Below are 11,034 nucleotides of genomic sequence, written 5' to 3'. Positions count from 1 at the left end.
AGTGATGCTACATGAAAAAAATACAAATAATCTAGTTCAGAGTATGCTATTTCTAGTGGTGTCCAAAAAGTCAGTTTTCTCAGCTGAGTCCCTGTCTTTCTGAGACAAACAACTGGATACTGTTCAAAGACTTATTTGTTCCTGTGTGGTTACGGATCACTAAAAGTGGCTCATTCTTGAAGAGTTTCTTAACTAGTGTCTTTTGGATGTTCCTTAGCTCTGAGGAATCTGACAAATTTCCATCTGGAGAGTAGAGCCTATTTCATATGAAAGGGCTATAATCTGTGTCTGTTGTTCACATCTGTATTGTGTTAGAAAGCTAAGCTGCAAATCCATACAAAAGTGTTATAGCACAAAAATTTGAAATATGATGGCTTAGTGTTATTTCACAAATTATTCGATATTCAGGTCTCCAGACACCTTGAATTTCTGTTTAATGGTTAATTGAGTATCATTTATTAAATGAGTATTGACTTTACAGCGGTTCTTTACCAACTGCATTATTAGTATTGCTGGAGATCCATTTTAAGAAGCCAGTCATTTGAAGGTATATGTTTTCATATACGAATAAAATATTTTAAAAGTACAGTAACAAACCTGCATAATAAGATTTTCTGAGCATCCAAAAACAAACTTCCAAAACAAGGTGTTTTGGAAGGAATGTGAACCAATGTTCTCTCCCATGTAAGTGACTTTGGACTTTTGAACTCGAGTTTTTATTCTTGCATCTATGTATCTTAGGCACAAAGAATGAAACCAGGAAAAATCTTTACGGTTGAAAGGCCCACATTTTAACCACCATTTAAGATGCCATAAATTCCACACAAGGGCTCCTTTTTCCCAGGATATCTTTGACAGAAAGTCTCACAAACAGTATGATGCCTAGCTACACCTCTAGGAGACCTTACCACAAAGTATTTAAATTTACTTACCTTCAGAGGTAAAACCCTCTAACACCTGTAAAGTGGTGTGAAATACATGCTTCTGTCAGAAGACTACATGTGTCCCTGGAAAAAAACAAGGGAGTGCAAATCATTATAATGAAGTGATAGCTTAGATTTATGATCCTTGATATGCTTAGGGGAGAGCAACAACTTGCTGAACAGATTTGCATATGCAGCATACTTCCTGAATTCACACTGGCAACAGCAAACCACCTTTAAAATATTTTGACAGGAGGTGTCTTCTGGCCTGTGAAGTAGTGTGATAATTTGTCAGATGGCAGGCAAAGCAGCTGCATCATTGTGTTACCAGGTGGATGATAGTTCGTGGTCCCAAGCTGTTTTGGGGGACCCCCTTTGTAGGTGTCTGGTTACAGATGACCCTTCCTAAACTACAGCACTGCTGCTGCTCTCTGGCCCTGCAGCCTGGTATGCCAGACACAGCTGGTGGACAGTGCCAGGGGAGGCCACAGTGCTGTGCATCTTAGGTGTCTGACAGATAGGAGACAGCCCACACCACAGAAGACTGGAAGCAGAACCTGAATGACTCTCATGAGCCAGCCATGAGGCTCAAGAAGTTGACGTTATAAGGAATGGCCATTCATTATAATGTCTGATACCAACTTGTAAAAGAATGCACCTACAGTAGAGCTGTTAAAAGGAACAGGCTTGAGCAGCATCGTAAACACCCCATCTCTTAAGACCATCAATCCCAACCTGGCAGATGTATTGTGCTTCTTTCTGTTCTTCTGATCCTGAGAGCTTCTATAGTGATGGCTATGAATGAAGTCCACGTATGTCCTGTCCTTGCTGGAACTAGAAATGAATTTTCTTGTTATTTGGGGGTGGAGCCACAGTAGCAGTCAGACAACCAGTCCTTGTGGTTTGAGTGTTTGAAGTGTTTCCAGGTTGAACTGAATGGCTGCATCATATTCGTAACCTGGGGGTGGGGGAGGGGGAACAGAGAGAGAAAAAATGCTGAAGAGTCTCAGGGAACGTAAGAGCCAGAGGCTACCCAAAACTATTTCATATGGGACACAGAAAGCCACTTCCTCATGCCAAGAGAATTCCTCGTATTTTTGGAGGAAGGGGAAATGCTTCTATGGCCTTGTGCAAAGCCTGGTGAGGCCACTGGCAAGACTCCCATTGACTTCCCATTACTTTAGGGCACTCTTGTCCATCATTAGTCAAAGCTGGTGTTACACTGATCTGCTGCTAATGCTAGCTGAAATCAATGGGACTGGAAGGTGCTCAGGAAGGATGGACATTTTTGTAAGCTAACACTCTTTCGCCACCAGAAAATTCCAGATTGAACTTGTTTGCCTGAAAAGGATTCTTGTTGGAGAGTACGTGTTTTTTCTGAAAACGAGAACTAATGCTTCTAGTGCAAAGGTTAATTTTAAATTCAAAGAATCCCATTGTCTTAATCAAGGGCCAAAAAAAAGTCTGTTAATGCAAGACCTAGCACAGGACTTAAGCTTTCTTTTTAGCTTTAGGGGGATGGAGCAAATGATTCACAACTGTCCTTATACTGCTTTTTGCTTATCTGAGAACATTTAGGCTGTTATCAAAATGTGTAGCTCTTATGACACTTCTCACCTGTGGGCCTGAAAGAGTTTGAATCAATGAATATTTCACACTGTCACGTAAGATGATTTGCCCTTGGTCATCAAGTAGGAATATCACCCAAGTATCTGCTGTCTGAATTCAGTGCTCTGTCTACCATAGTAAGGTCTTAATGCAAATAAAACCACATCTAAGTTAGCTCTACTCTGCATGAAGGTTAAATCAGAGAAGTCTTAAGAAGCCACTTCCAACCTGTATTAGTCTGTGATTTGTCATCACACAACTCTTTACTGAGAATTCTACTGAATTTTGAACGTCTGGATTTGACTCTAGTCAAAAGCCACTCAACACAGACACTTTAAAAACATTTTCCTTGCCTTAGTTGAAAACAAATCTTAATTGGTGGAACACTTCAATGACATTAAGCACGTTGCACGGCATTTTACTGTAGCAGTCAAACACTATAGTGAGCAGCTGGCTTATTTTAAAGCACCACATGTGATGCACGAGGAACCTGCTGCACTTTCTAGCGCAATACCAGGCCTGGAAACACAAGCCTGGCCCTGTCCTCCATTCTGAATTCAGAAAAGTAACAAACTACAGTGGGTTCACTAGTAACAGAGAAAGTAACCATAAATCATTAGCTTATTCAGAAACGTATGTGCTTCTGGACAAAGAGACCCCAACTCTCCATGCATTGTTTTCATCTAGTGCACAAAGCCAAGCCCTTTTAGAAATATGTAAAGTAATACGGAAGACTAAAGGTAAATGAAATACCAAGCCATTTATATAAAAAATATAAATACTTTATTTTCAACTAAAAAGGTGCAAACATGTAACTTTTGGTCACACTTCTCAACAAATAAACTGTTCAGAAAGAGCCATAGTCAAAGAAAGAAACAAATGCTCCAGTGGAAAGACCGATGAGCTACAGAAGAGCCACTTCTCTTAAAGCCACTTGTCCAATAAAGTGGAAGTGAACATATTTTGCCAGATGAATGCTTTGTAAGGATACAGGCACCTCTAACATCTCCATCTTGATCTCAACTCATCATTTGGCCCTATCTGAGCAATTTCCACTAGAGTATCTATTTCATGCTTTGAATGCATTGTCAGACAAGCTTTAAATCCTACCTATCTTGTTCCAAAAAAAGGCTATCATTGAAATTTCAAAGCATTAAACAAAGGCACAAAACTTTAAATTAATTTAGATAACTGTACAAATATATATACACACAGTATTTACAATATTAATAAAAAGTAGCTTGTTACAGGTAAATTAACTGCCACAAGCTGTCCAGTCTAATAGACATAATTCTGATTCTTGTTAACCAAGGTACATGAATCAGTGTCGGAGCTGAAACATTACTGTCCTGACTAACAGAACACCTCCTACATAGCACTTTGCTGGGTGAGGGTTTGCATTCCAGCTGTTGCTGTCACTAAACCAGCGTCAGCAAACGTGCTAACGGTCTCCTTCTCAATTGCACTACTAGATGAAGCACGCTGTACCACATTAAGGTAACAATTGCTTGAATCTGCTTTTCCTGCCTATTTACCTTAACCCCTTCACACCACCTCACAAAAAACATGTTCTGAAGCTGTATCTTGCTGTGGTCCCACTGTCCGTTTTACCTTCTTCTTCAAACCACCATTTGGGGTCAGTAGAAAAATTGTCTTAAGTCACATGGAGCAGTTTGTTGAAATTAAAAAAAAAAAAAAACAAAACCAAAAAAACCTCGATTTAAATACCTTGTGCTATTGAATCATGTTTACAAAATGAGATGCAAATCAGTTCAAGTTGAGAATCTAGTTAGTGCCTCCTTCTGGCTTTATGCCATATCTCCATACATCTTTCTGTAGTACAGAGACTCAAAGATGTCATTGTCTCCAGGGCAGTTGTAGTGGCACGCGCAGGTCTTGATGAACATCATTTTCCTTTTCATGATCTCCCCATCAGGGCACTTGAACTCCACGGGGAGGGTGGCTGTTCTGTGGGGTGTGCAGCAGCGCCCATCAGTGCAGACACCACAGAACTTAGCTCTATAGGTCTTCACACTGGTGCAGCCAGACAGCTCAAACTTGATGGGCTTGGAGATTTTGGGGGTGCGAATGCATTTTTTTCCTTTCTGTTAGGATATAAGTGAATACAAAATGTTTAGAAGATAGCTTGCAAGCTTAGTGCTGTGGGAAAGCCTAAGGGCAAGCAGACACGCTAATCTTCATTATATCCTCATTAGACAAGAGTGTCTTACATGGTGCCACAATGCATCATGAGAGAAAATTAATGACGTTTAGTTGTAAACTATTCACCACTGGGGCAAAAGTCAAATACCACCTGAAACAGACTACTAGTCAGAACCGGACACTTCTTGTTAAGACACTGGGGTTTTGCTAGGGGATTGAAGCAGTCAAGTAGATCATACATAAAGATGAGTATCTACCTTGATGTTCTCCTCCAGGTCTGCTTCACAAGGTCTGACCATGCAGAGTCTACTCTGTTTCTCCAGCCTGCAGAAGGCATTGTCGTTGGTGACCCTGGTTGAGATGCCCATGCCACAGGTCTTGGAGCAAGCACTCCATTCTGTGGTCTGCACCAGGCAATTAGCACGCATCATCGTTGGGTCTGGACCATAAGTTTCTTCCAGTCTGTAAGCTGCAGGAGACAAACAACCAAGATGAGACCAGTGCCTGACCTCATACTAAAGGCTCTCTTCTCTTTCCCAAGAAATTCAGGCAGCCACACTTAGTCTGTGGGACAACTCTACTTACTGCAGCACTCCAGCTGCCAGGGTGCTCTGTCCCGCTGCCTTCAGCGTCCATGCTGAGTGTCCCTTACCCCCAGACTGCTGTCCACAGAAGTACCCCCACTCACCAGCGAGAGCAGGTCCCACAGCGGTCTGCTCTTTAGCCTCATCGCAGACCCACTCCTCGCAGCACTTTCCAGGGAGCTTCACCCGGCGTGGGTAGGGGCAGTCGGGGCTGGGCAGGCGGACGTCCATGCTGCAGAGAGGCACGCAGCCCACCGCCCCGTCCAGGCAGGTGCACTGGTACTTGCAGCTGCTCTGGAAGGACTCGCCGCTCCGGTAGACCATGCCGCCGAAGACGCACGGGGCGCCGTCCCGAGCTGCGAGGGGCAGGAGGCGGAGGGTGAGGTGGGGCGGGGGGCGGCCGGCAGGCGCGGCGAGGACGGGTCGCGGCCCCGGCTTCCCCCTTCCCCTGCCCGGCGGGACCCTGTCCCCGTCCCCGCGGTTGGCGGCAGCCCCGGCCCCCACTCACCGGTGCAGACGCCGATCCTGCGGTTGGCGGGGGAGCCGAAGTCGCAGAAGAGCCCCTTGTGGTGGTCGCAGGGGTCGCGCTCGGTGCAGAGCTCGCCCAGCTGCTTGGCGCAGACGCGGCAGCAGCCGCAGCCGTCGAGCACCAGGGAGACGCCGGCGGGGCAGGTGGGGCCGGGCCCCGCGCCGCACTGGCACTGCCCGCTGCACTCCTGGCCCTGCGCCTCCTGCGAGCGGCGGGGAGAGAGGGGGCGTTAGGGCCGCCGGGGCCGGGGACAGGGTCCCGCCGGCCGGGGCAGGGTGGAGGCGCCGCGGGCGGCGGCACTTACCGGGCTGAGGAGGGCGAGGAGAAGGGCTACGGCGAGGCTGGCTGGGGCCATTCCGCGGCGGTCGGCGGCTTGTGGGCGACGCGGCGTCGGGCGGGCAGGGGCGCCGGGCTGCACGGCGGAGGGGCGGTGAGGTGAACCGAGGTGAGGCGGAGAGGAGAGGAGAGTTTCTCGCCGGGCGGTTCTCCTCAGCGGCGCGGCCGGGCCTGTGGCGGTGAGCGCTGGGCCGTCGGGTGGCTGCGGGGTGCTGCGCTGCTCCGCTCTCCTCCGCTCCTCCCGAGTGCGGCTGGAGAGTGGCTGTCTGACTGCCGAGAGCCGGGGCGGCCGCCCCTTTATACGCGGCGGCGGCGCGGCCTCGCCAATGGGCTGAATGGGGCCGCGGACAAACAGCGACATTCCGCGCATTCCTGCGCGCCGCGCCGCGCCGCCCGCCCCGCCCCGCGCCGCCACCGCCGCCCCGGAGCGGCCCTGACCCCTGACTCCCGCATTCCTCTGTCTGCGCCCCCCCCCCAACGCGCAGCCCCCCCCCCCCCCCCCCCCCCCCCCATTTTTTTATTTTTCATCCTGATGTTTTGTAAACGTGAGTCACCTCCGCTGCAGCAGCGCTCGGCCGTCGGCTCCCCCCGGCAGCGCGCTGCTGGGAGGGGGCGGCGGGTCCGGCGGCGAGGGGCGCGGGGCGCGGCTGCCGGGGGCGGCCGGGGGGCTCCATTATTTCCTTTCCTCAGCTGTCCACGCTCGCCCCTCGTCGCTTGCCGGGCAGAGGGGACGGGAGGCAGGTGGTTTCGGAGCTGGCCGAGGCCCCGGGGGCGGCCGGTGGGGCCCTCGCCTCGGGGTGCCCGGCGGCGAACGGTCCCGGCCCTTTGGTGCTACCAAAAAAAGGTATAATTACACTACCGGGTATAAATTGACTCTGTGTACCACTGAATCATACTGAATATTTGTAATGTGTTCCTTCCTTAATAGATGCTCTCTATGAATAGAGAGAGTCCTATTTACTCTGAAATATTTGGCACAGCGGATGGAGTCAGAAGCATGGAAGAAGTGGCTATTATTTTCCCACTGCCTGTGTGCAGCTGTCATTTCTGAGCAACACGTTCCTTGCACATCTCTGCTTCCCAACCTTGCTGATGGTCTACCCCAGGATTACAACAAGAGACTGGCATGCCACCACACTCGGCCAAAACCTGAATGTTGTGGTTTGTATTTGACCAAACCCAAGACCTAAGCATTATGGCTTGTGTTAAATCATTGCAGATAACTGTTATGGTTTTCTCTCTCTTTTTAATTCTTTTCTTTTTTCTTTTTTCTTTTTTCTTTTTTTTTTTTTTTAAACCAGGAGGATGGTTCTTCCCTGACCTCCCCATGTATAATCACCTGAATATTCAGTGATGTCATGTTGTTTGACCTCCACTTTAATGCAAGGAATGCCAGCATTTTGGCTTTTGACCTATAGAAGTATGTTGGTGTTTAGTGAGGGAGACCGGCTTAATGCATCTTATTAGGCAAACTGAAATCTGATGGTTATCTTAAAAGATACGGTCTTTTGCATGTAGGCTTTCTCCCGCTGCCATACCCCTCCTTCTTTCCATCCCTCCATATGCAGGCGTTCTTCCGCGCTGTGATGCAGCAATATGTATGCACAGGACTCTTGAGGGGAAAAAGAAACGTTTTCATATAAAGCGCTAATAGGATATATTGTACTGTAAAACTGTTATTTATATTCTGCCAGCACTCTACTTCAACTGGTAAAGTCGTTTGGATGTCATTTCTTCTACTTGAAATTCTCTATTAAAAGAAATGAGATTGGCTCTGAAAGATAAAGAAAAAAAATATCAGGGGAACAGTTAACATTAAATATTATATGGTAAATAATATATGTTCCCAGACCTAAGAGGCTTCCTGAAATCTGTATTTACTTGAAGGACTCGAATGGCCTCAGAACTGGGTAAATAATGTGTACCAAACTATGTATGACATGCATACCAAAATGCAAATGTAACCAGGTAAACAGAATGCCTTTTTAAAATGCCTAAATATGGTAGGAGAACATCAGAGAGGGAGAGAGAGAGAGAGAGAGAGAGAGAGAAAGAGGCTCTTGACATGTTTTATAACTTTCCATGTAAGAAGTTTTTTCAAAGAAACAATTTTATTAAACAAAACCTAAGAATCTCACTGACAGAAAAAGTATGTTTAAAAGTAACAAACCATCAGAAAGCCCGGAAATCCAAAATTAAAGGATAAATCTGTCCTAAGTCCTCACACTGCGGGCCAAGTACATCAAGCTGCATCCATTTGCTGCCCTGAGAAAAAAAAAAAAAAGGACTTAAATAGGCATTTGGTCTAGAGAACTAATTCTGGTCTTGTACCATTGTGAATCGGGCATTAGCCCACTGAATTAAAAGTTGTACCAGCTGGTGAAGGTGGGTAAGAATCAAGGTCCATCAGGTTTGCTTTTGTGTCACTTCGGTTTCTGTGCTGTTAGATGTGACTCATGGGGACCTTGTTTGTGCATGTGTATGTATGCACAGGGGCAGAGGGAACCTGGAAGCAAAGGTAGAGTGCAATCAGTCTTCAGCTTATGCTTTCTGATGACAGGGTGTCATGGGTTGGAGAAAAACATCTTGGCATTGATGCATAAAATGGTTAAAATGCACTAATTTTGACTTCCATGCAGGTGTTTATACAGCACATGCTTTTAAGATAGTGTATTTTTTCTGCTGAAACTAAGAATTCGCTGCACCAGCCTTGCAGACTTGTTTACACAGCTATATACGGTATGTGTGTGTCTACATCAGTTTCAGTCGGTATAGTTCCTTTGGTGAAGTCTTGTAAAATGTACAGGTGTGGATATGCTGCATTCCTCTCTTGTGTTTTTCCTTCTTTTTTTTCCTCCTTCCCCCCAAAAAGTCACTTGATCAGGTATCAGACACACTGAAAACCTGGCAAGACTACAGGAAAGTGGCTAGACTTGGAGTGTTTGTGTACTTAAAGAAAGAATCTTGCACATTTTCAACTTTCAGTCACAGATATTTTTTTGTAAGAGCAACTGGAGGTCTGAGCCAGCCCTCAAAGCGGAAATCAAAAGCTCCCAGAGAAACATACCCGAGGAATGTGGATCTGATCCAACAACCATACGCAATTCACATACAGTACTGTCACTGTCAGTCTTATAGGAAGTCTTGCCGTATATGGACATCTGGACCCTGGGCTGTTTATCATCATGATAGGCTTGTAGCTGGCTTCAGACATTTCTGGCTTGCCTCAGGTTTAGTATGCCAGTTAGTTCCTTTCCTAAAATGTTCACCGGAATATTTCTTAAAAATTGTAATAAATATATCTCAAAATCCTGAGAGGTTTAGTTGAAGTTATGTTACCAGGCTTTTGCTTAAAATGCAGATTCCAAGCGAGACTTACGCTGCTAGCTCAGAAATAGACACAGAATAAAAATAAAGATTTATTCCATTGTGAATGTGGTTGCCTGGTATTTGTCTTTCTTAGAAGTCATCTGGTAACTTATTCTATGTATCTGTAGGCATAGAAAGTGCTCTGAAGTAAACTGTTTGCTGAACTTTTGCTCATCCTGTTTGGGAGGGATGTGTGAGCTCATGAATCAACAAAGGCAAATCGAAACAGAAAACAACATTTGCCAGAAGCTGTCAAGCAAGTTACCTACATCGTGCCATTTGCATTGCTTTGTTAGAGTGAGGCATGTGGTGCAAGCCTTCCGCTTTGGAGCCAGGACAGTTCATGTCAGCTAGTCTTACCAATGAGAGGCATTAACTCTTCTCCAAAGTGAACCTGAATAAGAAGGCTGGGTGGCGCAGTGGATGGCATAGGGCCTACGGAAATGTTCACCGCTGAACTGGGGGAACTGGTCCTCACGATACTGGGTCAGATTCTCTGCCAGGGTCAGTTGGGCAGATTCACTGAAATGCACTGTTGTCCATTAAAATACTTGGACTTGAGAAGTTCAAGTCCATTGAGCTAAAGCTATTCAGCAGTATGAGCAAAGTAAAACCATCAGATGTGATTCCCATCAGCAGATCTGAGTTCTGTTTTCGGTAATTGTCGTTATTTAAACTTCAGTTCTAGACGCTCTAAGATGATATTTTGTTACTTCTAGAGTCACTGAGAATGCTGTTTTAAGCTCTTGGTTTTGTTTTTAAAACGTAACTGGAGTTTTTATGAATGTGTGTGGTCTTAAAGCAGCAAAATGATTCTGGAAGTAGAATAATCTAAACGAGTATTTGAAGCACATGTAAAGCTTTACAAAAGACGTAAGTAGCATGAAGGCAAAGATTCTTTGCTTACCAAGCCTCAGGTTCAGTTTATCTGATTTTGTTCTGAAAAATTTGCTGTAGATCTTACTGGCACTGTAGGGAGCAGCATTCATCTGTGCAGAGGTTGGCTGTGTCCTAGGTTTTTGTGGGGAAGTGCAGAGCCCTTCCGCCGCTCGCAAAGGTGCGTAAGGAGGAAAGAGACTTCCAGCTGTTCATTTCTCAGATCTGACTGAGGTTCGCAACCTCTTGCCATTGTAAATCAACTAGTGTAGGACTGCAGCGAGTCACTAACCACTCCTTTGATAATTGTCCTATAGATAGTTAATAATTCATAAACAGTTAAGTGTCACTGGCTGGAGTGGAAACGTGGCCAGGGACTTGATTCAGAACATCCACCAGAAATCCTCTGAGGTCCGGCTTTTAGAGGAACCATGTGGAAAACAGCTGAAGGAACGCTTCCTTCCACTCTGACATGGCTTGTGTGGGCATGACTGAATCTGATCTGCTTATTCTAAAATGCATGTGATTTTATTTTTAGTTTTTCAACCTGCTTCTCTCAGGAGCTGTCAGTGTAAATTTTGAGGTTTTATGGGGTTTTTCCCCCAAGCTGAGAGACATTGATGTTTAATTAAGACTTGACCACATT

At 45.8% G+C, this 11,034-nt stretch overlaps 1 protein-coding gene and 1 long non-coding RNA gene across 2 annotated transcripts; one reads left to right on the top strand and one right to left on the bottom strand.

The window, feature by feature from the left end:
• Nucleotides 1-3,291: 3,291 nt before the first annotated feature.
• Nucleotides 3,292-6,537, bottom strand: CCN2 (cellular communication network factor 2). The gene is made up of 5 exons (XM_040599093.1): nucleotides 6,112-6,537; nucleotides 5,787-6,009; nucleotides 5,383-5,634; nucleotides 4,952-5,163; nucleotides 3,292-4,636 (listed from the first exon to the last, which is right to left on the bottom strand). Exons 1-5 carry the CDS (start codon nucleotides 6,511-6,513, stop codon nucleotides 4,340-4,342), a joined length of 1,386 nt encoding a protein of 461 aa, XP_040455027.1. The 5' UTR covers nucleotides 6,514-6,537; the 3' UTR covers nucleotides 3,292-4,339.
• Nucleotides 6,538-6,847: 310 nt separating this feature from the next.
• LOC121090497 lies at nucleotides 6,848-9,572 on the top strand. The gene is made up of 2 exons (XR_005828584.1): nucleotides 6,848-6,987; nucleotides 7,072-9,572. It is a non-coding gene; the product is annotated as an uncharacterized LOC121090497 (long non-coding RNA).
• The last annotated feature ends 1,462 nt before the right edge of the window (nucleotides 9,573-11,034 follow it).

Source organism: Falco naumanni, chromosome 6 (genome assembly GCF_017639655.2).
Source record: "Falco naumanni isolate bFalNau1 chromosome 6, bFalNau1.pat, whole genome shotgun sequence".
NCBI lineage: Eukaryota > Metazoa > Chordata > Aves > Falconiformes > Falconidae > Falco > Falco naumanni.
The sequence above is the reverse complement of the archived record's forward strand: the minus strand, read 5'-3'. Positions and strand labels throughout refer to the sequence as shown.